The 27367-nt window shown below is 43.6% G+C and overlaps 4 protein-coding genes across 9 annotated transcripts; all 4 read right to left on the bottom strand.

Moving 5' to 3' along the window:
* Nucleotides 1–138: 138 nt before the first annotated feature.
* On the bottom strand, nt 139–5003 carry LOC140223586 (uncharacterized). Its single transcript, XM_072295575.1, has 7 exons — nt 3908–5003; nt 2971–3388; nt 2666–2810; nt 2284–2399; nt 2132–2210; nt 1369–1602; nt 139–928 (listed from the first exon to the last, which is right to left on the bottom strand). Exons 1-7 carry the CDS (start codon nt 4710–4712, stop codon nt 581–583), a joined length of 2145 nt encoding a protein of 714 aa, XP_072151676.1. The 5' UTR covers nt 4713–5003; the 3' UTR covers nt 139–580.
* A 1855-nt stretch (nt 5004–6858) lies between these two features.
* On the bottom strand, nt 6859–11125 carry LOC117833160 (phosphoinositide phospholipase C 2). Its single transcript, XM_034712573.2, has 9 exons — nt 10510–11125; nt 9643–9839; nt 9105–9240; nt 8784–9020; nt 8483–8706; nt 7991–8108; nt 7704–7856; nt 7516–7602; nt 6859–7430 (listed from the first exon to the last, which is right to left on the bottom strand). The coding sequence occupies exons 1-9, from the start codon at nt 10831–10833 to the stop codon at nt 7137–7139; spliced, it is 1770 nt and encodes a 589-aa protein (XP_034568464.2). The 5' UTR covers nt 10834–11125; the 3' UTR covers nt 6859–7136.
* A 3869-nt stretch (nt 11126–14994) lies between these two features.
* On the bottom strand, nt 14995–15787 carry LOC117833257 (uncharacterized). The gene has a single exon (XM_034712686.2). It carries the CDS (start codon nt 15728–15730, stop codon nt 15407–15409), a length of 324 nt encoding a protein of 107 aa, XP_034568577.1. The 5' UTR covers nt 15731–15787; the 3' UTR covers nt 14995–15406.
* A 952-nt stretch (nt 15788–16739) lies between these two features.
* Nucleotides 16740–26155, bottom strand: LOC117833437 (E3 SUMO-protein ligase SIZ2). Of its 6 annotated transcripts, XM_072295543.1 has the most exons (17): nt 25894–26151; nt 25417–25497; nt 25131–25179; nt 24965–25043; nt 24695–24854; nt 24185–24324; nt 23773–23841; nt 23486–23573; nt 23205–23280; nt 22052–22125; nt 21789–21896; nt 21022–21183; nt 20561–20665; nt 20361–20441; nt 19214–20270; nt 19006–19118; nt 18164–18302 (listed from the first exon to the last, which is right to left on the bottom strand). In XM_072295543.1, exons 1-16 carry the CDS (start codon nt 25930–25932, stop codon nt 19006–19008), a joined length of 2481 nt encoding a protein of 826 aa, XP_072151644.1. In that variant the 5' UTR covers nt 25933–26151; the 3' UTR covers nt 18164–18302. The 6 variants fall into 6 exon arrangements, with proteins under 6 accessions (XP_034568811.1, XP_072151644.1, XP_034568807.1 ...); XM_034712916.2 differs by lacking the exon at nt 18164–18302 and having other exon boundaries at nt 18668–19118; XM_072295544.1 differs by lacking the exons at nt 18164–18302; nt 25417–25497; nt 25894–26151 and having other exon boundaries at nt 18668–19118; nt 24695–24874; nt 25131–25182.
* Nucleotides 26156–27367: the final 1212 nt, after the last annotated feature.

The raw sequence follows: 27367 nt of genomic DNA on the forward strand, positions 1-27367 counted from the left end.
GAGACGACGATTATTCTGTTGTTTATCATGGTGGTGGTGATTGGTGAAGGATGATCTACTTTTACTCTATTGGGGTCTACAATTCAAGTCTCCCAGTGTACACAGCTTCTTCTCTGATCGAGACATCCAAAAGTGCAATGACTGTCCTCAACATCTATCACATCACCCTTTGTTATTTAATCTTCTTGTCATTTTATCAGTCTATTTCAAACACCAAAACAGTCAGGTCCAAGCCAAATGATCATCAGGGTAAGTACAACAGCGAATTTACAGTAGGACGGCTGTGGATCATCGTAAGCAAACAACAAAACAAACAAGAAGCGACAGCAAAAGAACAGCTCCAGCATGTGCCACTAGCCTCTCTAGCCCTTTTCTCATCTACTGTACTATACAGCCATCTCAAAAGCCTATTGAAATGGAAATTCAGCAAAATTTCTTCAGAGGGGTGAAAAATATGACAACCTAAGTATCAACAAGGAAAGCAGATTTTCTACTGCTTCAATGCAACATGGGCAGAAAAACTTCTGTTGCATGGTTTCAGTTTCTTCACACCTCATATGTTAACCAGGCGAACCGTAGGTCAGCCTCTGGAACCCACCATGGTTTTCTTCTCCTCTGTCGACAAGCTCTCATCCTTGATCATTGCCTTCTTGGCAAGCTCGTAGCCTGCAAAGTTCATTGCTCCCAGAGGAGCAATCCAGAAGAAGCGGGGGATCGCACCCTTGAAGAGCCCAAGGGGGCCCTCATTTCCAAGGATGGACAACACTATCGTCTGCATGGACACTGGCGTGCCTGGAGGGGCAGTCATCATCCGTGTTTTCATAACGTCAAAGGGAGTGGTCACAACTGCTGCAAGTCCTCCAGACAATGCTCCAACTGCTACAATTTCCCATGGTTCCAACTCTCTCTTCGCAACATGCTGTGCTGCCTACAAAACAAAGGCCATCATCATTACATGTGCAGGTCATGAAAAGTAAAACTTTTCCTAACAGATGTAATGTAACTACCATTTTGAAATTATCACAACCAAATGCATGCTAGTGGCACTGACCAACATAATGAACTGAGTAATTACTAGAAGAATCAAAAGTTCTACTGCCTAACTCTGGTCCATTTGGTATCAACTCTAATGCATTAAAACAAACAACTAACTCTAGTCATTCAGATGTTTACCATTCGTGCAAGAAAATCCCATTAAGATGTTTTTTCAGAGTCAGAGGCATGCATTTTTCAAATCAGCGGAACTGGCAATAAGCTTAAAACAGCCAAAGGCTGAATGTACAATTTTTAAGTCAATAATAAGGTCGAGAAATGCCACTTTGAAGGTCTGGTGAAAATACCGAATCATTTTAATTAAATTCAGGATACCTTTTTAGCTTCTGCATAGAGGCACATTCCAGCAACATAGAAAGGAACCTCACGACAAAGAGTGGCCCCAGTGCCACGAAAAAAACCCTTTAGGCCATCTTGTTGCACGGTGCCAATAATTGCCTCCCCTACATTGTTAAAGATTCCAGCCTGCAAACGCTGCTTGAGAACCTCACAAGGGATACGGACTGCAGTTCCCAGGACTGTGCTGCAGAATGAAGCCATTGATTGCACCTATGGAAGAAAACGCAGATCATCAAGGAATTTCACTCAGCACAACAATTATTACAGATTTTAGTTTTTGCCTCGATCCTGGTTCAGATGCCATGCAATAGGTTTGTACAGGCGAACTAACTTCCATTTGGACTAACTTCCATTTTAAGCTATGCAACCTTTTCTACTATTAATAAAAATAAGTTACTCTGAACTTTACAAGAATAGGTATTTCACTAGATGAGCTTAAATTGTTCAAATCGCCATACATGCATGCTGTAATTGAGAGTTTAACAAGGGCCATATAAGCAAGTTTATGTTACCACTAAGAAGTTTTAAAAAGTTATATCATGAGATTTATAGGTTCTCCTGCGTGTTCGAGAAAAAAAGTTATATCATGAGATTTATATCATAAGTTTTCCTACGTGTTCGAGAAAAAAAGAGATTTATAGGTGAGCTCAGGCCTTCACGTACGGCAACAAGTCCCTTTATAGTTTATTGTAGAGAAGGCAGAATTTGCTCTAGGTGGTACTGGAGTAGTAAAATATACCTGAATCTCTGGAAGTGTTGGAGCAACATTAATTAATACAAGCTTGCTTGCTTCGAAGATTCCTGTCCTCAAACCATGGCTGTAAAATGACATGGTGTGAATCCTACAGCCTACGAAAGATTTTGCATATAAAACAATGAAATTGTGCAGACCTTGAAAACTGGCCAAGAATTGCTGGGATAGAACCTCGGTACAGTCCTCGAAGCCCAATTTGTGGTAGCTGTGAGATTAGCTCTGGAAATGAGAGCGTAGATGCTTGGACACGTGTCTGGTACAACATAAAAGATAATGAAAATGAATTTTGGATATCTTGGTCGGCAGACAGAACTTGTGTCCTCCTATACTAATCCACAAGATCAATACATTCTAACAGAGAATGCATTGGCATATATATCAATTCGTGATGAGCAATCATAGTCACAATAAAGAGCTCAAAATGGGATGCTACACACAGAAAGCTCCTAACTGAACATCCTGCGTTTTATTGAACAACTTGTTTGAATGAAAACGATATAAGGAAGCATGCTGATGTACCTTCATTGAATCAATAGGATGCAGCAGAGAGGTAGAGAGAGCGCTAGCAAGGCCTCCAGCTAAAGCAGACTTCAAAACGCTTCCCGTGGATATTTCTACAGGTGGGGGAACAGCGACAACAGTAGCAGCTTCAAACCAAATGTTCCTGAATGCATTTTTAAGTGAAGAGAAAGTAAGATGGCAAATCGAGCACAATATACTGCTGACAGATAGTAAGAATTGGTGATTATTTCCAATTGCACGGTCACTATTCACTAAAGCCAATGAAGACGTAAGTTTCTTCTAACAGGATGCGACAGGCATACCGAGGATCGTCCTCAAGGCGTTCTGAAGGAAGTAGAAGCATGAAGTTGCGGAAATGCCCATATGAGATTGATCCTTCTGAATCTGCATTAAGATAACGTAGCATGGCAGCAGCGTTATCTTCATTGGCAGGAAGGCCTGCACTTTTCAAGGAAGTCAAAATTTGATTCTTGTGAAGTGTTCCAGACTTGCTCAAACACAACGTGGTATATGCTCGGAGAATGGTTGGCTCCTTCTGTTCCATCAATGATAGAAATTGCTTCCAGCCAATCGATTTTGAAAAAAAGTTGCTTCTGGTACGCCGCAAGAAGTCCCGAGCATACCTTCTAGGTAACCGTCTCTTCCTCATTGCAATTTCGAGATCTTCTAGAGTGACTTGGCCATCACCATCTCTGTCCAACTCTTCAAAGAATCGCTTTCCTGCAGCAGCAGCAGCAGCAGCATACATCAATTACAATTATCACCCCATGATCCAACTAACACATAAAAGCAACATTTTCATAAGCACTGTTCCAGTATACTATTTGTAGAGGATGCACAATGCTGATGCACCAATTAGAACCCCAGTTTGAAAGTTGTATGTAATGTTGTAGAACCCCAGTTCTTGCATAGGCTAAGGAAAATGTCTGGTAGGCATACATTTTCTCGATAAAGTGGTATATCAGAACAGAGATCTTATACTGTAAATTGCAAACATAAATTGAATATCCTGAATCTGCATGCTTGAAGGAGCCCAGTGATTAAAGTGTGTAAAACATAATAACTTCGACATCAAAACTGACATTTCAGCATTCTACATTGTGGACTGATGGCCGTTGTCGATTGGTGCCATATGGCAAACCCAATGCAGTATTGACCATTGCAGATCATGAGCCTATATACTGAAAGAATTATGGTATGGAGGACACCTCCCTGTTGAAAAATGAAGAATGATATTACCTTCAATTTTTGCATATCTGAAGAAGTCCTGCACAGAGAAAAGTTTCTTCTTGTCTGGGTGTCCATCCGGTGATGTCGATGATCTGCTGACCAGCTGCGGGACCAACTCGATGAGCTCTGTCAGCGAAACTGCAGATAGTGTTGAGCGCAGCCGCTCCACATTGGACAATGGGATGTTAAGCAGCCGTGCAGGTAATTTCTGTGCTGACTGTGGTGAACCACTAGCATTGTCCACCCCCTCACTGTCCCCGATTCCAGCACTACCCTCCTCCTGGTCGCTGACCGGTGCTGGGGCAGGGACCGCACCCATGATGACTGCCGGGGGAGGCGGTGCCCCAACCTTTGCGAAGCCCAAGTTGGAAAGGAAGCCGTCGAAATCTGCCCTCTTTCCATCGATTACCTTCCTGAGAAGCTGGAATTGATTCGACTGTCTGGTAGCGATACCAAATTCGGCGCCTTTGTGCTTGCAGGCATCGAAGGCGTCGAACGCAATGCAGAGGAGGAGCTCCAGCTGCTGCTGCGGGCCGGCTGCAGCGCTCCGCTCCCGGTCCCTGAGCGGCCGCGAGTGTTTGCCTCCCCGGCGCTTAGGCTTGGCATCGTCACCGCGGAAGCATCTGGCGAGTGACCTGAGGGGCTTGTGGAGGAAGTTGGTGACGACGACGTGGAGGAGGAGGCAGTCGGGATTGGGATTGGGGCTCCTGGAATTGGATCCAGGGATGTGGATGGTGGGAAGGTGAAGGTCGGCGATGGCGCCGCGGGCGGCGGCGAGTAAGGCCTCCAAGGGGCGGTCGGACGACATATGCATCAGGGACACAGGCACTACTAGTACTAGGTGGTGCTTCCGGTGCGGTGGCGGTGGGTTCCGGCGACGGCGAGCGGCGGGAAAGCCATAGCAGCAAGTTGAGCGAGGCCTCACTCCCTCGGAGTGGGTTGCTTCTTCTGGCGCCAGAGAAGAGAGCAGTGGGGGGGTGGAAGCTTACAGCGAGCGGCGGGCGGTGGCGGAAGAAGCCGGCGGTAACGAGGAGGGCGGGCGAGGCGAGCAGACCGCAGACGGGAGGTGGAGAAGCGGCGACCCGCGACCATGAGAAAACAAAACAAACTGCACGATTTATTTCTCAGAGAAATGAAATAAATTACTATGATTTTTTCAGATGTGGCCTATCTTTTTTGGCTGTTCCGAATGATCGAGACGATCTGTTTTCTGTTCTCCTGGAAAAAAAATTATTTTAAAATAACTCTTCCCACGTATCTTTTTAAGTATTTTTGAAATATGGGCCATTGGTGGTAAAAAGGTTCAAATTCACAGCATAAATATTTTCAAAAATTAATTTGAATTAGACACGCGGCACATGGCACATATGGTAGTATGCATTGGTATATCCGAGGGACTGGATCAACTCTTCACGTATGCTTGAGAGTTTAGTCCCACCTTATCAATATAAACACCATACCAGCATAACTTGAATTTATCAGATATATATGTATTTTTCATAACTAGTACTAACAAGATATGTTAGCTGGGCCCACCTTGATGAAAAGAAATGGACCCACATCAAGGAAATGGATAGGCATGACAACCAGATCATCACGTGTCCTTTTTTCTAAATAATGAGTAGAAACCTGGTGCAGCTTTGCCGCTCCTCCATGTTATAAAAACTTTTATATTTGTTTATTGAAAATAATTCAAATTATTATTCTCAAGTATAGCTAAAATTTAGGTAACCTCCTAAACTATTTTTGTTCAACTTACTATTTAGACTATGCAATTTAGTTCAATTTACCTGCTAACATAATTTATCTTTTTTTCTCCGTACACAAATTAGATTTCAATTTAAAGTTTTGCAAGATGGCAGTGGATATCACAATTTATGTTCAAAAATATATTATGAATTCTTCATCATTATTTCCCATATAATTTTGCATCCCAAGAATTAATTTATATTAAATGTCATTCCCTATTAAAATAATGATAAAAAATATATGATGAATTTTTTTAACATGTGTTATGAGTTATGATATCTGATATTATCTCGCTAAATTTTAACTTAAGACTCCACTTGTGCATGGAAACAAAAATATAAATGGGTTAGGGGTTAAATTGAACCAATTGGTATAATTTAGGGGCAAAACGAACCAAGAAAAATTTTACAGCGTTCTTCGTACTTTTACTTATATTCGAAGGGAGTAATTTGGACTTTTTTTCTTGTTTATTTAACATAATTGAATGTAAACGTTTAAGCCTAAGCACTATGAATTTATTGATTTATCTTTAGCCGTAGAGCACATAGTGAGAGCACTCTGGGAGTTTTACGAAAAACATATCTTATAAAATTTACCAGTATTTGACTCCTGATCTGCAATGACACACGTTTTACTTGTTGTGTGTTGGCAGGAATCCTTTTTCTTGTATCGAGAGATGTGCTCAAGCGGTTAATTTTTTATTGCCCTTCAGGGAGTTGTTTACCGCCGTCTCCCTAGGTCCTATTCGTATACGCTTTTCCTAGTCACGCTTGGATTATAATCTAAGTGAAGATTTTCTCGCTTCTCGCTTTTCGCTTCTCGTAGTTCAAATCGTTGAAGCAGCTTACCACATAAGCGAGAATCGGTAGAAATAAGCAAAGCGTTTAGCGGGATTCTCACTTATTTCCACCGATAAGCCGCTTATAAGCGGATACGAACGGGCCCTAGTCTCTCGACATTTCCCCTTTGCTCTCCATCACGTCTGGCAGCCTTTTTGGTGTGAGAGGTGACGGAGAGCTCGGGATCTGGTGTCCTGCTTTCTAGTTTGCCTTCCTACTTTGTGTACTCGGTGCTGGATTTTGGGGCTTTTGTCTAGTCCGGTGACAATGCACTTTTCCACATACGTGTGGACCATTAGAACATCAAATTGAGTAAAAAAACAAAACAGATTTCAAAAGGAACATCAAATTCGAACAAAATTTATACGAGACTTGCACGGCCAATCTGCTGCTTCCTTCCATACAACCTTTTATTCCGACAAAACCGGTAGTACGTACATTCATGGTACATATATGCGCAAGATGGAATTAACAGCCCCCCTAATCCTAGTCTACACTAATCACATGGACCATACTCTACTCTATAGTAACAATAATTCATAGTACGTATTTGGTAACTTTACGTAGACACAATCACACTAGGGTGCAAAAGAATGCAAATATCTCAATGACTGGTTGGCGCAAGCATGGACTGCTGCTGTGCTGATGGCCTAGACAAAATCGAAGCGCATGAGGAGCCTGACCGACTTGAACCTGACGCCCTTGCGATCGTGCAGGGGCACAGCACGAATGCCCTGCTTCAGCTCCCACACCGGCAGCACCGTCTGCCCTCCGAAGTCATGCTTCTCCGACATGTCGTACTCCTGCACCTCTATCCTCAGCAGGGCAAGCTCCGGCACCGTCAGCGGGAACGTGAACTCCTCGTCCCACACCGGCACCCACTGGTCCTCCAGGACCCGTGTTTTCTTCATCACACTATCCGCCTTCACTCCAGCGATCCCTACCTGTTTATATCAGAGACCATACATACTATATTGGGCCTTCTTAGCTACAACTTCCATGCGCCAAAATGAGTATAGAAATCTTTACCCTGGTATAGAAATCCGGAGGCGAGAAGGCGTCGAAATGAGTTTTACTGAAATCCATGCGCCACCCATCGCCCATGTATACTTTTACCTGCTTGGACATCATCACAGAAAATTTAGCTGCTAGGGTGGGCTATCTTCACTGAGATTTTGAGCAACCAGTGGTCAGAGAATTGCAGGCATATCACCTACCTTGAGAGTTTTCTTCACTGGCAAACTCGCCTTGGGGTCAAATACTTCACCATTTGGACCTGTTGTTAGCAAGAAGTCAGGTTTTTTAACATACCCGCAACCCCCATTAGCTCTGAAAAATCCTTGCATTAACCGCAGTGCTTTGTCATGCCCCTGAAAAACGAAAGCCCAACAGATTATGCCTTTCTTCACGGAGCTTCAGCATTTTACAACTCATAGCTGCATGCAACAGCTTAATATATACTATGCAAGTATAAATCATGACGAAAGTGGAAAATGGATCCCACCTGCATGTTGAATGCAACCATCTGAGCACCATGAGCCCAGGCATTCATTGGATCATAGTTAGAAGAATTAACCCTTGTGCCCTTCGGATACACTCGGAGTATATTCTTCTGGGTGAACCTGAATACAATTTCAATGCTTCATCAACTATGTGTATAGCAAGTTAGCAACCAACTTGAAGAGATGCAATCTTATAATTGGTTAGTGTTACTAGTTTGTGTTGGTTATCTTTTGTAGGGGCTAGGGGAATTCAATCTTTTACTGAATTATCATGTGTGTCCTGTAACCTTGGCACACAGACAGTTTCTTTTTCCATTTGTTTCTCGTAAGACTACAATACCTGCTGAACCTCTATGGTCTAAACTCTAAAACAGAGGAATATGATTTAAAGGCATAAGCAAATAATTGAGTTTATAAAACCCACAGAACCAATTGTATAAAAATTCGATACCAAATCTTCTAGTGTTCTTGTGGACTGGGCTCACACAAATTACCTTATGACTTCAGCACCATGAGAAGTTGTTGCTTTAGCTAACTGTGTTTCACTCAAAGAAAGCCGCCTGACTTTGTCTGGATCCACCCTAAGCGCATCCCGCAAATGGCCTTTTGGTTTTCCAGCTTGGATGGTGATCAGTTTCCTATACTCGCAGGCAGTATCATGCTGAAATTTGGGGTCGTCCTCATCGGAATCTTCCTCATCTTGATCGTCTAGTTCATCCTGTTCATGACAGTAAGTTTACTTCATGCATGTTAAACAATGGGTGCATGTCTTGAAAAGGCAGTGATATTGCAGACCTTTCCATCAGATTCATCAGCATTTGAATCTATTCTTCTCAGGCTTCCTTGGTCTGGCAAATCAGCTATGTTTCCACTGACATTCTGATTATCCTTGACTTTGAGAAACTCCTTATATTCTTGTGGGGGTTTAGTTGAGATGATTATCCTCTTCATCAGAGCTTCTGGAGAAGGAAACTCTTTCATTGGGTCTGAACTAGGGATGAAAAGAAGATCTCCAAATGTTTCAGTGAGCATCTATAGTAATTTCCATGTTAGGACTGATGTTTTAAACTGAGGGGAATTGCAAAGAAAAAAAATGATGCAGTAAGTAAACTTCACCTCAGCTACTTTGGCTTGGAGGTCCGCTGTGAGGTGATCCTCAAGAGTAATAACAAGGGGATAATTGGATGCACAAAAGGCATATTCTTTAATGGACTTTAAACATCTGATCATTTCTACAGGGGCAGTCAATGTCCTTTCAAATACCAAGAAAAATAAGAGTCAGGGAAACATTTTGCAGAGTGAGAGAAAAAAAAAAGGGATGGCTACAAGTTCAAGCAGTATGGGTTATTTATAACAAACTGACTGTGAAAATATGGAATTTAGCAGTGGTGTGTAGTGGGGAAATTCTTGTTCTAGCTACACTGTTGTGTAGGGAGTATTGGAGGGGAAGAAAATGTGTTCATCCTTCATTTTGAAGAAAAGCTGGCATGGTATATCAGACAATAAACTGCGCACAATTGATTTTTTTATGTGTATCCAAAATGTCATCCTCAAATGATATGAAGTTGTTTCCACATGCAAAAACACACACGCTGTAATCATCCTACTTGTTGAAAAAGCCAATGTGGTTAAAAAAAGAAAAAGAAATCCATACCCTCCATGAAGAATATCAACATTGTTCTTTGAAGCATTTGGCCACATATCGAGTTCAATGACTCTAACACCTCTCTGGAGTGACTTTATAATTGGGATGTCGCTGGAGTCACTATTGAGCTGGTTCCCAGTAAGGTAGGAATTATGGCCAGTGAATATGAAATAATGAGGCAACGGGGCTGACATGTCCTGGTGAACCTGAGGTAAGAGTGAAAGTAATGGTGAGCGATGAGGCATTGTTTATCACGATGAAGCAAAACGAGCTATGGAATGGGAACAATATGAAGCACATGTTTAGTACGAGAGCTGAAAAATCATTACATTCCTATAGTACAGAGCAACAGCTAGGAGCTGGTAGTAATTCTATTGGGTCATTTTTGTGGCATGAATGATGCTACAGGTACTAGTAGCGTTTCCTGAATTCGATGCAGATATGTCTGTTTTGTGAAAAGGACTACGGTAGTACTACTTGTAGTTGTAGGCTTGTGCTACTCGGTAATGATGACCTCATCTGTACTCAGTTCTTTAGATGTGAAGTGGAATGTGAGAGCAGAGTGCAATACAACCACATGGCAAATGACATAGCACTAAAAGGAATGCAGACAGGTACCCTCTGTCGCTGTCTCATCCCATTCATTCCCAATTTCCCATCCATGATTCATCCCGAGGAGGAGGAGGAGGAGGAGGAGGAGGAGGAGGAGGAGGAGGAGGGAGGAGCCAAGGAGGTAGTGTAAAAATGGAATCTTTGAGGAGGGATGAATGGAGTTGACCTTGCTTGATGGAAACAAGTCAACTGTCGGTAGGAGAGTAGATGATGAAACTGAATCAAACAATCATCATTCCTTGCAGAGAACGAAGAGGTGCGTACCTGGTTGTTGATTGGCGGGTTGAGATCGGGGGAGAAGAGGAATCCGAAGAAGTCGTCGAGCGTGGGCGGCGCCGGCGCCGGCGACCTGGTGACGAGGCGGGCGATGCCGTGAGCCGCCGAAGTGGGCGCGAGGGTGGCGAGGATGCGGTCGACGTCGGGGGGAGACTCGCCCTGGACTTGGGAGAGGAAGCGGCGGAGGCCATGGCCATCAGAGCTGCAACAGTAGGAGAGGTGGGCGGCGCGGACGTCGGGCGGCGGCTGCGCGTCGGGGGATCGGAACTTGCGGGTGAAGCACATGCAGTACTTGTACGCGTAGCTCCCCATCTTGGTTCCTCTGCTGCTTCTTGAGAGCCTTCTTCCTCGACTCCTCTACTTCCCTCCGACACAAGAGAAGGGAAGGGAATCCGATCCGATCTGTCCGACAGATGCTGCTTGCTCGCTTATCAGGTGAGGTCAGGTGCTGCAGCCAATTTCGCGTCGAGACCGCGTTGCGTTCGTTCCCTCCCCCTGGATTGAACATTCCTCGACTCGAGTCAAGTCAAGAAGAAGAAGTGGAGGCGAGGAGACAGACCTCTCCTGTCCTGTGCTGCCTGTAATTACTCCTGTGCTGTGCTGGCTGTACTGTAGTGGAAAATTATCACGAGGAGGCATTTCAAAAGGCGGGCCGTTGTTTCCCACAAAAACCCTTGCTACTCTCACAAATCAACTATTCCTCCCGTGTCATTTTGTCACCCTCCATTTTTTACAACATTGGAAAAAAAGCGAATTTTGATTCTTTAAGTTAGATGGAGCCAGCTAATCTTATGCGCTGATAGTGAAGATTCGCCCTAAATTCGTTCCAAATAATCAACCGTAAATTCGTTCGACACACAAAATCACATAATGATATCAAATATTTTGGCCGGCCAAGATTCTGACTTTCGTACACGACCAAATCTGATATCCAACCAGACGACTAATTTTTGGCTTGACTCAGCCCCACACAATACAGATCTAGCACATAGACTACAATCACCGTAAAAAAAAGGAAAGGTCTTAAACAAAACAAATAGGACAGAAAGCTAAACCTCAATCCTATAACTGAATTTTCAACCAAAGTTGTTCAAAAGCTCCGTAACAGTAGTAGTCTTCAGAATCTTGCATCATTTTCTTAACCCATCTCTTTCTTCCCCTTTAAACAGCAACAGCTACTTCCTGCCCCCCCGAAAACCACATGCAGAGTTCTCCAAATTCTTCTGCGCAACCCTACTTTCAATTCCCACCAATGTATGCTCATCAACAATACGAGCAAGTCTTATACTTGCACGAACCGATGAGATCATCGCTTGACTTAGGGCATACAACCAAACATATCATCAGTATTTTTTAGAACTAACCACACCTATTACAAATGCAGCTAAACAATTTTGTAAAAAAAAAAACTTTACCCAAGTTTTAAGTGGCTTAGCATCAAACATCCCCCACCTCCTGCTAAAACATCAAATAACTATTTGGTTCGTTTGGGTGTTTATTTGCCTCTCTAGTCTAACATATATAGAAAGCAGTACGCTTCAAACATGCCTGTCATCAAAAGTAAACGTAGCAAAGAGCTGGAGGAAATATTCTACCATAATCTCATACTAATTTGCTAGCCAAGTTCTTCCACCAAACTAAATGGAGGGAGGGGAGAATGAGCATCCATCTACCAACTCCACCAAACCATATTGTGTATTCATCTCCCTTTTATTTATGCTCAGCCTTCGAGCTGAGAACACTGCATGGATATGGTGTGCTGCTGCAAAGGCAATGTCCTTCTTCTAAAGAAAACTCCACCAACCTACCTCTCTGCTAGCTGTAGGATAGATGTATGCATTTCCTCCTCACTAATCTTTCACTTTCACGTGACAAATGACTTGTGTTGTACATGCGTGTTTGTCTTCTAAAAGCACCAACAATTAGGTTAACCCATCACGAAACAAAGCGATCTTCTTTTCTTTGTTAAAAGAGATGGTTTTGTTTGGAAGACCGAGTCGGTCTGTAATGTGAAAAAACCTTGACCTGACCAGATGGGAGCCAAGTCACTCCATGTTTCCCCTCCAAAAGCTACTCCAGCTAACACAGACAGTCTTGCAACAACTAGCACCTCAACATAAACATATGCCATGTCTACGTCATCAATCTGTCCAACAATCACAGCTCTTTCTTGCTTTCCTTGTTTGTTCATTTAGCCTCCTGGTCAATAATATTGTGCATGCCATTGCCATTAATTAATTCGTTGATCTTTTGAAAAGGATGCATGGAAACAACCAGTAAGTAAATAATATAGATCATAGTATTTCTTTACAGAACATGGCGGCCTCTACAAGATGAATGCAGCTAGAGACGGTTGTCTAGGCTGGCTGTGCGAGCTTTACAGGATACGGTTGATCAGATGTTCAAGAGTACAATATAGTAATAATACTCACCTCCCGTTATTCGATTTGCACTCATATCTTCTCCCCGTTTGAAATATAACACCCAAAAGAGAAAAACATTAAAAGCTCACATCATCTACCAGATTCTGGTTTGGATTCCTCCCCTCTCGATTTGGATTTGGATTTGGATTTGGATTGCATTACATGACCGACCATTTCTTTTCTTCATCACTTCCTTAGTTGCCCAACAATCACAAATTATTGCATGAATTTCCCAGATTTTGTAGAGATCAGGGAAAATGTTTCCTTTTTTTAGGAAAAAAGGTATTTTGGGATCCTGAGGAGAATATGTTTAGTAGGTTATTAGCATAGATGTTTATCCTAGCTAGTAGCAGCAGCATTTGTTCCTTTCTTTTTAAAAAGAAAAGAGAGAGAAGATGATGGCATCACGCAACATGGTATCCTGCATGAAAATGGTTGGATTTATGCTAGTAGTAGCATATTTCATTGCTTTCATATCCCTACGAATTGAAGCTGACATTTTCCCAGGTAGACATGCGCATTCAGTTCGTTCCATGTGTGACTACTGACCATCATCATCTTGTTAACAACATGACCAGGAGATGCAAACAAGGGGTCCCTTCCCTTCCTTGAGCAACTTTGCCAATTTGTAGTCTGGCCACAACTGAAACTGCTAAATTTGTACCATCGGCTCCCATCCGCAACCTCAACCACAAATCACCCTTTCCTTGGCTCAATTTGGTACCATCAATTAGCTCTCAGGTTTTTACCCACTTTTAAGCAGTCAAAATACAAATACGCGATAATCCAGATACACTTGTGGCACATATCTACTCGAAGCTCTCCAGTCACAAATCAAGATAACAAAATGCTGGTAACAGTGTCGCTCACCTCTCAACCAGGTAACAGAAAATGCTCAACTCAAGCAACCATACTGGCAACCCAGCTATTACTATCAGCATCTCCAGCATAAATATTTAGGAGAAAAGAATGGATCCATTCAAGGTCATCTCTTCTTTCACAGTGACTCAGACAACAACTAACTTGAGGTTTTGCAGATACCCTGCACCATGAGAAGACTTCACACACTGGGGGCTGGACTCCACTAAATAGGAGGAGTAAGTTACTGCAGTTCAACATTGCAACTTCACCCAATACCATGAATGGAACACACAACACCTCTAAAGAAAGACAGCAATATGTCAAAAGATCATATGGTAACTACAGGACATGACCATTCTAGATCAGCTGTCAAACTTATGTGTCATCATTATTCTTATTCATTCATCATTCTGTTCTGTCAAAGACTCGTACTGAAAAAGGCTTCCCACAATGAGAGAGACACCAGCTACAATATACTACATGTGGCTTGTAACTGTCACAGAAACAATTCCATAGTTGCCTGAAAATTGGCCTGGCATTTATAGTAAATACAGAGAGGCCATTTCTTGATGCAAAGGTTAGCTACTATTATCATGGGAAACATAATGCGTGCTTAAATAAATACAAGCATTGTGCATCCTTCAAGTCATGCCTAAACCTTTATTCAAGACAGCACCAGTCCATTTGTATTGCAATGAATAACACCTGGACTTGTCAGATAACGCTTATAAATTCTAACCCAACCATACTTTGTTACAAATTTAGAAATACTTTGTATCACTTCTCAGGTAGTTGCTCAAATGAAAGCTCTCATATACATATTCCTAAGATCAGCAACCAAGTTACAGGGACACTAGATAAAGAGTGCTGGGAATCAAATCTATGATTTCTGAACAAAAGCTTGCATGATAAATGATCAAACAATGTACCGCCTACTTGTTCATGTGTATCGCAATAGGAAACACCTGGACTGCTCAGATACTTATAAATTCTAGTCAACCATCGAGATACAAATATAGCTAGTAGTTAGAAATCTAGAATAACATCATGTTCCATGTCAGGGGAAGTCATTCCAAGTAAAGCTGCCATCATCTACTTATTTCTAAGACAAGCAAGTGGTAAATGAAAGGAGAAAATAATTGCAAGATACAGAAGCAGCGATGCATAATTATAGTAATAGCCTAATAGGTAATCTCCAGAAACCATTTGAACTTTTTGATTGGGTAATACCAGCTCACAAGCTGATGTAAGTAAATTAGTAAACTTAGCAGCAGATGGAGCTAGCAATAGCAAGATGCCAAGATTGTAGAAATCCTCAAGCACATACAAGTTACTAGTAGGATGCAAAATTAGCTGTAGCAACAACCCCTATGGTTGGATTACAGCGATTTCACAAGCAGGAGTGAAGTGACTAGTTGTTTGCATCTGCGAGTAAAAGCTAATCAAAAGAAGGGAAGGGGGAAGAATAAACAGAAAGGGCATCCATGATTAATAACTTGTAAGTTGCAAGGTTCCATAAAAAGAAGAGGCTACTTAGGCAGTAGTACATGAAAACCGTCTGATGTGCTGACACTGCGATGTGATCCGAGGAATGGGATGGATCAGGCGGATGCAGCTGCGGCGGTGCGGGAGCGGTAGAGCTTGCCGAAGACGTGGAGGGCGGTGACGAACCCGATGAAGCAGAGGGACATGACGAGGACCATGGTGGGCGAGAGGCGCAGGCCCGGGGCCTCGTCGGTGTAGAAGCGCAGCATGTTGCTGCCGCCGCCGCCGGAGAAGCCCCCTCCCCCGGTGCTGGCGGTGGCGCGGCGGCGGCGCATGCCGGCGGCGGCTGCGGCCGTGCCGCGCGGGCCGACGGTGGCCGGGCGGGCTCCGGCGCCGGCGCCGCCGACGGAGGACTGGGACTGGGAGGAGGAGCGGGCCATGGAGGCGGCGTTGGGGATCGGGATCTGTGGGATTGCAGTGCCCGCAGGTACGGCGACCGCAGCTATAACGAGATCAGACGGGGATTGGGCCCACAGGTCAGTCAGTCAGTCTGGCTGGCTTTGGTTATCCAAAGTTACTGTAGCGTCACTATTTTCTACTTTCTACTGTAAATTCTAAGGAAAAATCTAGATCGCGTCAGGTCGCGCGGGGTTGCAAACGCGCGACTGCTGCGGCGGCGGCTAAGTGAGCTGATGCAAGAGATTTTAATATTAGATGATGCAAGAGATTTTAATATTAGATGAATTAGCTTGTTGCTGGTAGTTAGGATTGACACGTACGGTTTCGAAGGAGGAAATTAAGTTGTGCTAGCTCAGGTAGTCTTTTTAAAATATGATAACTTTCCTCTAGATTGTTCGTTTTCAACTTCGTTTATACCACTGGATTATTCACGATGAGCTCTACAAAACTAGATCCATTATGCATATATTTGAGAAAAAAATTATGCGCCGTATAGTAACCACTTATATATTAAGTGTATGGCAACTTATGAGTCACATACGTGTACATAAATTGCTATAGATCTTTTTTATATGACATTGTTGCCTACTTGAAGTATCTACGCAAGGTGTTACATTGTCTCTATATAAATTAGTATATTATCAATTATTGCATTATTTCTACATAAATTTCAACAATGTAGAAGCTATCACAAATTCTCCAAGTAATTTGATAATAATAAGTTGATATGAATACCCTATGAAAGTAAAAGGTGTAGTAGTATAAATTCAAGTTATTACAATGTATGAAATAAGTAGCTACATGTCCATGCATGATTTTCTACCGGACAAATAACATAATCTGTTATCCTAAAAATACAATATAAGTTGCTACATAGTTAATATATAAGTTAGTACTATGTATCAGCATAAGTTGACACTAGTATAAAACGACTCTAAAATATATTAAATATGGATCTTGTTTGTAGATTTTGTTGCAAGAAACACAAAGGTGTAAACGGATTTGAAAACCCGAAAAGGGGTTGTAGATACTGTTGTACGAACAACAGACCGATGTTTGATGAGAGAGTAACGCTCATTTAAAGAAAATACAACTTTTTTGCTTGCCACATCTCGCGTATTGCTAATCGAGGGACACATGCGGTATAAGATAAGGTCGGGCGGCACGACCAGTCGTGCCTTAACCTGGTCCAAATTCTAATCATATATTTTGACTCAACTCTTACCATGACTCAACTCCATCTTATAGGGACATAGGATCATCACCACCGTCATCCAAAGACCTTCCTGTTGAACCACTGTGAGATTTGCTACATCCATCCACCACAATGTTGAACCACAATCTCTCCACGCACCTAAGGAGAGGAAGAAAAGCTAAGGACGATCGGTGGAGAGGAAGTCGAGCGCGAAGACGACGTCGGTCATGACGGGGCGCAGGGCGTGGTGCTCCTGCAGGCACATGGCCGCGAGTCCGACGGCCTGCTTCAGCTCCGGCGCCGGGGGCCCCTGCATGGCCATCACCAGGCGCGGGTCCACCAGCTCGTGGATCCTGGTGGGGTCGCCGAACATGGGCGCCGCCCACCCCACGAGGCTCTGCTCGCCGTCAGGGCGGCTGGGGTCGAGTGCCCGGCGGCCGGTGATGAGCTCCAGGAGCAGGACGCCGAAGCTGTAGACGTCGGACTTGGCGCTGAGCTTGCCGGTGCGGAGGTACTCGGGGGCGCAGTACCCGTAGGTGCCCATAACCCGGCTGCTGCCCGTGCTGCTGCTGCTATTTGATGATGAGCTGCTATTTGAGGGGGGCAGGAGCCTTGCGAGGCCGAAGTCGGAGAGCCTGGGGTTGTGGTGGTCGTCGAGGAGGATGTTGGAGGGCTTGAGGTCGCGGAAGATGACGCCCCGCTCGTGCAGGTACTCCAGGCCGCGGCCGGCGCCGCACGCGATCCGCATCCGCGTGCGCCATGGTAGGAGGGGATGATTGCTGATGAGCAGCAGGTGATCCTCGAGGGACCCCAGGGCCATGTACTCGTAGACGAGCAGGCGCTGCTCCCCCTCGGCGCAGTACCCCAGCAGGCTCACCAGGTTGGGGTGGTGCAGCATGCTCAGCATCAGCACCTCCACCACGAACTCGCCGTTGCCCTGAGGCCCGTTCCGGTCAAGCTGCTTCACCGCCACCACCACTTGTTCCTGCTGCTCCTTGATGCGGGCCTTGTAGACGCGGCCGAATCCGCCCTCGCCGATCAAGTGCTCCTGCCGGAAGTTGCCCGCCGCCTCCGCCAGCTCACGGAACGAGAACGCACGCGCCGACACCACGCCCACCTTGTTGTTCCTATCCTTGCTTCTGCTGTAATCATCATCATCATCTTCTTCTTCTTCTGCAGGTGGTGGCCCTGGAGGAGGGGGCGACGACGGCAGCTGCCGGTCGTCGTCGTCATCATCAAAGCGGCGGCGGGCGGCGGAGGAGGCGCAGCGGATGATCCGGGCCGTGAAGCTGTTGTTGTTCTTGTTCCTCCACGCCGTCGATGACGCCGCTCTCCGCCCCGCGCCGCCGTTGTCCTTCCTGTGCAACACGTCGTGAGGGAAGCGACGAAGCCAGCTCAACATTATTATATATATCTTCCTTAATTAATTAGCTAGCTTCCCAGCCGGCCGGCCGGCCGGGAGTAGATCTATCGAATGAAGGAAACAAGACGACGGCGACGATCTAGGACGCCCGGGAATAAGAACGAATGGGAGGAGGTGAAGCAAGCAAGGGTCGAGAGGGAGACAGAGACGGCCGCCCAGCCTGGACGACAGGCTTTTTCAGGCTTGCCTTTGCCTTGCTTAATATAGGGAGGGAGGCTCATTGGTCATTGCCGTACAAGTCATGCTGATGCTGCCACGTGGCTTCAACAAGATAACCCACATGCCCTTCTCGTGGCGTAATGCAGCTGGTGAACACACAACATCCTTTGAAGCATAAGGTTCAGGCCGGGGAGCAGAAAAAAGCAACTGCAACCTGAGACACCCTTTCCATCCAGCTCTCTGTCTCTCCATTCATTCAACACTAATCTTGTAAGCTGCACTTTACATACTACTGTACGATCTACTAACCTAACCTAACCGAGATGGAATTTCATCATCTCCAAGGAGAACCTAATCAGTTGAGGGTGGCCAGCAAAAACAAGAAAACCTAATGCAGATATCTACTCCAATGTCTCTCCAACCAGCCATCCTATCCACTCAAATACCCAACGTCTCTCCAGCCAACACAAAATGCATACCTAATCATCAGATTCCGAGTCAATGCTTATTATCAATCTTAGTCGAACTGAACGTTGCTCCTCAGATGCTGCTCCACTCACCCCATCGCCATTCCTGCTCCCCACGGCTGCACCTGCACTCAGGGAATCACATATATTAATCTAGAGCCAGCGGCAATAACATTGTACCAACAGTATACCAAAAGGAGTTGGACCATTTCTGCCATACCATCTAAAGCTGTTGTTCCACTTCCAGGGTTCCTTCTTTTCTGAGGCGCATTTCTGTCATTAGTTAAACAATCGCCAGCGCCACTGATACTGCCAGCTGTCCGGTTCTCAGGATGGCCATCACCCCATGTTTGAGTCCGGTCACCCAAGTTAGCAACACTAATGGCACCATCTCTTTCACTAGACGTGCAAGCTTGCAATGCACCATCACGCCCATCTTCCAGCGGGTTTGCTGCCACCGCTGTCACTCCCAAATCGCCACCATAGAGTGGCTCATCAACTTCACCTGGATTATCTGTCACCCGTGTACCCATATCAAACATCTGGTAAGTAGGATCATCTCGGGGACTGAGAGGACGCTCCCAAAATGACAGCCCCAGATCATCAAAACCTTCTTTTAATGCAAGAAACGAGGTTTCATTTGGGCATCCACCCAGCTGTTCCCCACACACTCCTGAAGTTTCAGGTGGGTTGGGTGCAAACAGATTTCCAGTGTCATGCGCTGAGCCACACTTCACAGTACTAGGAGACAACACCGTGACAGCATCATCATCTGAGTCACTCAAAACTATTACATCCTGCTCCATTGATGGTGGAGGAGCATTTTTGTCTGAGGGTGAAGAATCAAGATCATGGACATGGGTCATAGGATAATCATTTCTTGCTGGTTCTGAATTATATTCACCTCCAATGTCTGTGTCATCAGTACTGCATGTCAGATTGATGCAGTTCTTATTTTCCATGTGTCTTGTGTGGTCATTACTAGAAGACAGCATCGAATCACTATCCCCTCTCTTGCTAATTTCCCACTGGCCGTTGATGTTTTTTCTGATTTCCAACTTAAGACGACAGCCCACCTCTTCAGACGATGGTTCTTCTTTAACCTCATGTTTTACAATACACATTTTGGGTTTGGCTGCTGTATCTGTGGCCACACAGAGAGTACCATCTGGTAGATGCCACTGTGTAAGATCCTTCAGTTCAACTCTGCCCTTCACTCTCCAGGAACCATCAGGCTTGACATCAATCTCAGACGTATCATCTCCACAGCTTTTGATCTGGATCACCAAAATGCAACAAGTTAGCAACTATGAACACCTGAAAAATGCATACAGGGAAACAGTACTTTATTCCCATTATAAACTCACCAAAGAAGTGATGCGGTTGAAGTAAGGATCAATTATTATGTTCTCTAGAGAGTAATTCTTCAAGCAAATTGGGCATTGCCACTGCAAGAAAGGAAACAAAGCTTGAAGCTTGATTTAGATAGAGAAGATGAGAGAAGGTTGAATTAATATCCTCGAGAAGATGAGGTAAAGTTGCATTGGTATAGTCAAAATAGTCTAACCTTCCGAGAACGTTGATTTATTTCAATAAAAGCTTCTAAATCAAAACAACCCATATGAGCACAGGGCTTGAACCTACCAGCAATCTGGATCCTTGAAGCAGTCATCTGTCATGAGATAAAATATTATTTTGTCAAGGAAGGCATGCTTTACAGAACAGGCCATAAAAGTAGCTTTCTGCAAAGGAGTGCGAAGAATATTATGCATCAAATATTTTGTTCCAAAACTGGAAGTCACAGACAAGCATGTGAATTAAGAAAATATGTAAGCCTAAAGAGTCATGAGCTTACAGCTGCAACATAGAGAATAATTTTGGTGGCTAATAATAGTAATCCAATGAACTTTTGGTTGGAACAATATTTCAATGGATATTTTCTCAGGTCTAATAGGCATCAGAGAAATTAGCCAATTTAAAATAAGTTCATTAAGGATCTAAAGCATGTACTATAGCCAGAGTGCTTACAGGGCATCGAAGATTCACAGAGACAGAATCAGCCACAACTTCAATATCACTATCACTGTCTGCATTGTTTGCCTCAGTTCCACCACCAACACAGCGACGCACACGAGCAAGGGCATCATCAAACTTCTCACCATCTTGTTCACTTGGCACCAAATTTAGGACCTGCCCGCTACCAAAGTTTTATGAAAAAAGAAATATAAACAATAAAACAGGGTTCCAGGTTCAGGTGTTCGGAACTTTCTAGCTATCATCTTGCTGCAGTAGCTGCTAAAAGAAACAGCCAATTTATGATCTTTTTCTGAAAAGTCTTGGGGAAACATTACTCTATGACTAGTTTCTTTCACTACGAAACACAAATCCTAGCGAGGACTAACAGGGATTGCTATAACACTAAATGCAAGTTCCACATGGAATCTTTCAGGGCATAGATATGCTCCAACGGGGGCAAGGCCTTGCAACGGAATCCACTTCAGAGATAACCGAAATGTAGACATGGTAAGAATGAAGGGAAAAAAAGAATAGCAAGCAAAGAATCTCCATATTTGCGTGCTTAGAGGAGGATAAAGTTTAGAACATACTGAAAAGCATTGGACATGCCCAAGAACAATACAAGCCATCTAAAAGTGTTTGCCGATGCCTATCCGATTTTCAAAAAATAACACATGAAACACAGCTGATTCAGATATAAGCTCTGTAAAATATGTGTTTCATGAGAGTCTGGTTCTTGACAATGAAGTAAATACCAAAAGAAAAAAGAAAATCCCCACCTGTTCTAGAGATCTCCTCTTGGCAATTCTGATACCCAAACAGAAAGTACGAGAGTCATTTCTCGACAGAGAAATCTTGTTAGGCCCCTCCCTCAGGTAGTCTGTTAACTGGGTTACATAGACATGATTGAGTTAAAAGGGGACATACAATAAAAAAGAAATGTAACTGATGAACAGAGGAAGATAATAATGTAAAAGAAATGACCAATAACTTGGCAAAAAAATTAAAAAGAATAGCAAGCTTCAAAACAAAAGATACTTACTAGTGGACCATCATCTCTACCATTGGCCCCTAACTTCTGTGAGGGTTGCCTGTTGACCACCCTAACATGAATACCTGAGAAAGAAAGAATTGTCAACACGAGTAGTTCAGATCTAGTATGATTGTCCAATATTAAAGGACAGCTGCCACAGTCTATATCATAACTACAGCTAGAAGGATGTAAAATACATATGTCGCTAGACTGCAGATATAAATGCATGTATAAGCACAAGCGATTCATCTAGTTTCTCTGCTTCGTGGGGAAGGGTAATCAGAGCAGCACCAAAAGAGTTGCGCAAGGGTTTGAATTCTCTCATCATTTTGGTGGCGTGGGAAATTTGGAAGCATCGAAATTCCTGTGTGTTCGAAGGCGCCCTCCCTAACACCCAGGTGCTCCTTCAGGCAATAACAAATGAAAGCACCCTTTGGTGCTTGGCAGGAGCTTCTAAACTCAGAGAGCTGCTTGCTAGGTCGCTTGCACCAGCTTCTTAGGCTTGGTGTTCAAGGTCTCGTTTTCCTGTTTTATTTGGCGCTCTAGTGGTAAATTTTTGGTGGGTTCTGTGTGTTGTGTTTTGTGTGTTGGAGTGTGTTCTGTACTTAGTTTGTGGGGTTCTCCCATTCTCTTTGTACTTTCTATTCTCTCTTAATGAAATGACACGCAGCTCTCCTGCGTAGTTCGAGAAAAAAAAATAAGCACAAGCACAAGCGATGACTGAGCTGCATGCACAAATCACCCATCATAAAGCCCCAAAGAAAAGAAGAAAAGAAGGCTGTACAACAAAAGCTGAATTAGATATTACTTGGGCACAGCACAGATGTTGTAATATGACCCAAACTAAGGTGTCTAACTCTACATTCCATTCTTCCTTGTACACATTGTGAAGAATATGACTCACTAGAAATTAAACAGGTGGCACTTTACTAAGTTTTTTTTTTAACTCAATAAACAACTTGCGTAGCTCTTTCTTGAAGTTTTTTCCCTTTTAGGGTACTTTGGTACCCCTTTTGCTGTTGTCCTGCACAGTTTCTTCTCTTTTTTAATATAATTTACCACAGTGGGGGCCTCCCCCACTGTACAGTTCTCAAAAAAAAATAAACAACTTGCGCCAAAATCCTATCAGAAAATATGCTTACTATACATAAAAGCCATATACCATTAACTTGCATATCAGAGTGTAAAGGCCAGTGCATCCTAAAAGGTACTTTGTCATTCAGAAGGATACACCAAACCTGCATAAAAAATTAGATCCAAACTCAAGTAAGTAAAACTGGTTGCAGAAAGGTTGAACATAGTCGCTACAAATGAAACTCAAGGTAAAAAAATCAATACACACAGGTAGTACAATAATACCTAAAATGAGAATTAATTTATTCCATGACAATCCTAAACAAACTTAACAGTTTATGGAAAATGAAAAAAAAGAATAGGATTAACCTGAATATCATATTCAGCTTTCTGTAGCATTTCTCTATTAGCTCTCGATAGCTGAAAGCTTTTCGCGGTATACTGTACAGTATATGACCTGGAAACAAGCAAGAATCATGAACAAAAGCTATGCATATAGCAGAAATATCATGGTTTAGTTAACTTGCATAATATTATAAAGCAATCTGTTCAGATTGTTGCTCAAGAGTCACTATTTCAATATGGTTATCCAAAGTACAATTATCTCATGTTTCTTTGTATAAATAACACAAGGATGAAAAAAATGGATAACTCACCCGTCTGCTGCTATGGTACAGGGTCCTATTAATACAGGGAGTAACAGACTGTTGATGGTGACCCAGAAACTGCAGGTTACAGTAGGAAACTATGTCAGAAATAATAGGTTATCTAATATTAGGACAACGTTTTTCAAAAAAAAATATTAGGACTACGCAGAGAATGTTTGTAACCTAAACAACTAAAACAAGGAAGCACGCAAAAAGGTGGAAAAGGAATGCATACAAAAGATACAAATCGATCAAGTCTTAAGTTGTGGGGCAAGGAGATTTTCATAAATGATTGATGCCACAGAACAACCAAAACAGACTAATGCCATAAGATTGCAAACTAAAAGTGGGTGATCACAGCACTAGTGAGTGACTCGATCTCGTTTAGCTCAGGACAATATTGAAGCTTAAAAGGACTTACGGATCAGCCCTGCTAATTCGGCACATTTCACAATAGAAGCAGGAAGGTAAGTCAGGAGAAATATTTCCTGCGGACTTCTCATTCTCGGGTATGACAACACACTCGACATGTTGCCGTACGTTGCACTGTGGATCAACACACTACAAGGAGCAAACAAATGATCAATGGCAACAGAAGTAAGAGGAAGATCTCATCAAGAACAAAAAGGAAGGAAGCTACAAAAATTTTGGACAAAAATTAGTGCTACATTTCATAACAAATTCGGAATATCATGGCCACAACCAAGGCTCCAAGCCTCAATTATAAAACAGAAAGACTGAAAGCGTGATCTGGACCATCAACTACTTTTGTACTTTGATGTTTCAGGATATAAACAATAAGATGCTTTGGTGATTCCTGATACGACTTGTGCAGTGACATGGATCAAAATCTGAAATCTTACTGGTTTAGCTACGGGGCATAAAAGACTATCAAACAGTTGGAAATTCATATTTACCCTGAGAATTATACCTTAATCATGGGATCATTGGGCTTGGAGTGACCACAAGGGCAGCGGACCTTGGCATTCAACTCAGCAGAATTATCTGGTTTCTTTTTAGGTTTAACACTGTGTCCTGACTCGATGTGGCTTCTTGAGGCTGCAACAGTACTTGCAGGGTCTGGCATTTTCCTGAAAACAGAAGGCAAAAGCTGACAGTTTGCCAAAGCTTCATAAGAGCCAATCAGAATCAGGTAATCTAGAGCTACATGGATGCCAGTGAGAAAGAAATGTGAACTCACCTAAAAACGTCCTCCACTATTTTCACCGCCATTTCTCTTCCAACCATGTTTGCATTTGGTAAACCATTCGTTTCGGAGACTAGAAGAACATAATTGAAATCATTTCTCATACTGGAAAATAGTAGGCTAAAAAAGATAAGTTTTGGAGAAAATCAAAGGAGTGTACCTTGATCTTGCTGATTCAACATTGCTGCCATAACTCTTTCTGCTAGTTCCTGTACGCCAAACCGGAAACACCAAAACCACATGGATCATAAGTAACTATTTCCAATAAATAAAACTAAAAGGCAGATAGGCATTCTTGAATTGCAGCATATGCTATACTATTTTGATGATGGCCTTGAAAAATCTGGGCAATTACTTTTTAAAAAAATCTGGGAAATTACCAGGGCATATAAGCAATGGATGTTGATTGTGTAGAGAGCAGATACAGAAAGTAGCAGTAGACAAACCTGCTTCTTTCCTTGCTTTGGAAGTCCAAGCTGATGAAGGACATCCTTCAACTCTTTTATTCTGAAGTGGCCCAGCTTTTGCTGCAATAAAGAATGTTATTATCTCAGAATCGTAATCAGAATGTTATTATCTCAGAATCGCAATCGAATTAAGCACTCAGGTAGTGTTAACAATTTTGCATCAGTGTCCAGCCTATGACTATGACATCTGCAAATCAAGGCAGTGCAAAGCGCAAAGAAAGGCGACGAATTTACGGTATTGGCATGGCAATTCACAGTTGTGCGGACCCTAAGGAGCTACATTACTAGTTTTGGAACAAACAAATTCAACCTATGGGGGGATGGAATTTAGGAGTTCAATGTGCAGATGAGTGGCACTAGTGCACTAGGTTACGGGAGGGAATGAATCGAGTGGCGCATCAGAGCGCACTGCGTGCAGCATACAAGAGGGGAAGAATTGGAAGGAAAAAGTAGTACCTTGCAAGCGGCGAGCACGGGATCATCCGGCGGCGCCATGTGGCAGGGTCGGACGGGGGTGCGTGCTGGCGGGCGGCGGAAGGGATTTGGAGGAGGCGGTGGGGCGGTAGGGTTCCAGATGAGAAGAAGGCGGCGGGGGCGGCGCCAAGGGACACAGGGTGGGGGTGTGCAGCGCGGCGGCGTGGGGGCGGCGCGGCGAGGCCTGCGCAAGCGCAACTCTTGTGCAAGGAAGAAGAGGAAACGTTCTGGACACGTAGAATACCCTGCGCACATCTCAAAGCAAAGCGACTCTCATTCTTCTTCCCCCTCCCTCAATATCTTCAAAAGTCCAAATCAATGATGTGATATCGTAGGATACGGGTACCCACGGATCCCAACCGATCGTATTAGCCCGCCTAACAAATGGGCTCCGTCCGATCATGACGTGCGGCGCAAGGTATGGAACCGCGTGGGGCACCGGCTTGGAGGTCAGGCGAAGAGATTTTGCTCGGATAGGATTCATGTGGTAGCCCCTCAGATTGGTTTCTTATAACAACCGATTAGGGTTAGATTCTATCTAACTTGTAATCCTAGGTCGTCGGTCTATATAAGATGACTAGGAACATCTCCGAGGGTAACGCAACGAAACTCATCCCACCTCAGATCAACTCTTCGCAGCTGCGATCAGCAATATAATCTATCAGAACACAGGACGTAGTGTATTATTCTCCGGAGGTCCGAACTTGTCTAAACCTTGCGTCCTTGTTACCATTCAAGTTCTTGGTCTCACGATCTCCCTCACCTACAAAGCTACCACTCGGGTAACCTCCAGTGGAATGCCGGTCACTAAATCCGACAGGTAGGTATAGAGCATTTTGTTTTCCGAAGTTACTGTGCTTTCATCGTGTATAAGAGAGGGGGCAAACTGAAGTTTCCCTGAAGTTTATTGATATGAGTATTACCAAATTTCAATACGATATGAGTTAAAGACTTTTGCTTTCTTCCAGGCGGCGTGAAGCCAAGCACAATACAATCTCTCCTATACATTACATGTGTACTAGACGCTAGTGCACAAAAGCGACCTATGGTTCAATAGGTTTCATTCTCTTCCTTGTATTCCTACGGGCAAATGGTTGACATCTGATGATGTTAGAGGCGCATTTCTGGAGGTGAGAAAGTATGGGATATAATGGGCGATTGTGTTGTTATAAGAAAAACTAGGGAGCAAGGGAGTTACGTCAAACAGATGAAATAGGCTGAAGTGAAGGGTTCAAGGGTGTGTTTGGTTGGACTGTGGCTTTTGGAAAAGCTGCTGTGAGCTGTAAAAAAATAGCTATGGGAAAAGTAGGAAGCCGTTTGGTTAGAGCAGCTGTGAAACTATAAGCTGCATATGAAATACATGTAATGCCTCTGAAGGCTTGAGGATCTGTTTATATGCAAATTGCTCGTAACAAAACAATGTGTTCACTAATTCGCATGTGAATGTGATGGGTCC

This window comes from Setaria viridis, chromosome 8, assembly GCF_005286985.2.
Source record: "Setaria viridis chromosome 8, Setaria_viridis_v4.0, whole genome shotgun sequence".
NCBI lineage: Eukaryota > Viridiplantae > Streptophyta > Magnoliopsida > Poales > Poaceae > Setaria > Setaria viridis.

Coding starts and splice junctions, on each gene's coding strand:
- LOC140223586 (XM_072295575.1), bottom strand. CDS start 4,712: ATGCATATGTCGTCCGACCGCCCCTTGGAGGCCTTACTCGCCGCCGCC. Junction 2,811..2,970: donor CGCCTTGAGGACGATCCTCG/GTATGCCTGTCG, acceptor AAATGCATTCAG/GAACATTTGGTTTGAAGCTG. Junction 929..1,368: donor TCTATGCAGAAGCTAAAAAG/GTATCCTGAATT, acceptor TTTGTTTTGTAG/GCAGCACAGCATGTTGCGAA.
- LOC117833437 (XM_072295543.1), bottom strand. CDS start 25,932: ATGGCGCCGCCGGATGATCCCGTGCTCGCCGCTTGCAAG. Junction 25,498..25,893: donor CCGTGCTCGCCGCTTGCAAG/GTACTACTTTTT, acceptor TCTTTATTGCAG/CAAAAGCTGGGCCACTTCAG. Junction 19,119..19,213: donor TGGAACAACAGCTTTAGATG/GTATGGCAGAAA, acceptor CCCTGAGTGCAG/GTGCAGCCGTGGGGAGCAGG.
- LOC117833257 (XM_034712686.2), bottom strand. CDS start 15,730: ATGGCCCGCTCCTCCTCCCAGTCCCAGTCCTCCGTCGGCGGCGCCGGC.
- LOC117833160 (XM_034712573.2), bottom strand. CDS start 10,833: ATGGGGAGCTACGCGTACAAGTACTGCATGTGCTTCACCCGCAAGTTC. Junction 8,109..8,482: donor CATGGTGCTGAAGTCATAAG/GTAATTTGTGTG, acceptor AATTGTATTCAG/GTTCACCCAGAAGAATATAC. Junction 7,857..7,990: donor TGGTTGCATTCAACATGCAG/GTGGGATCCATT, acceptor TTCGTTTTTCAG/GGGCATGACAAAGCACTGCG.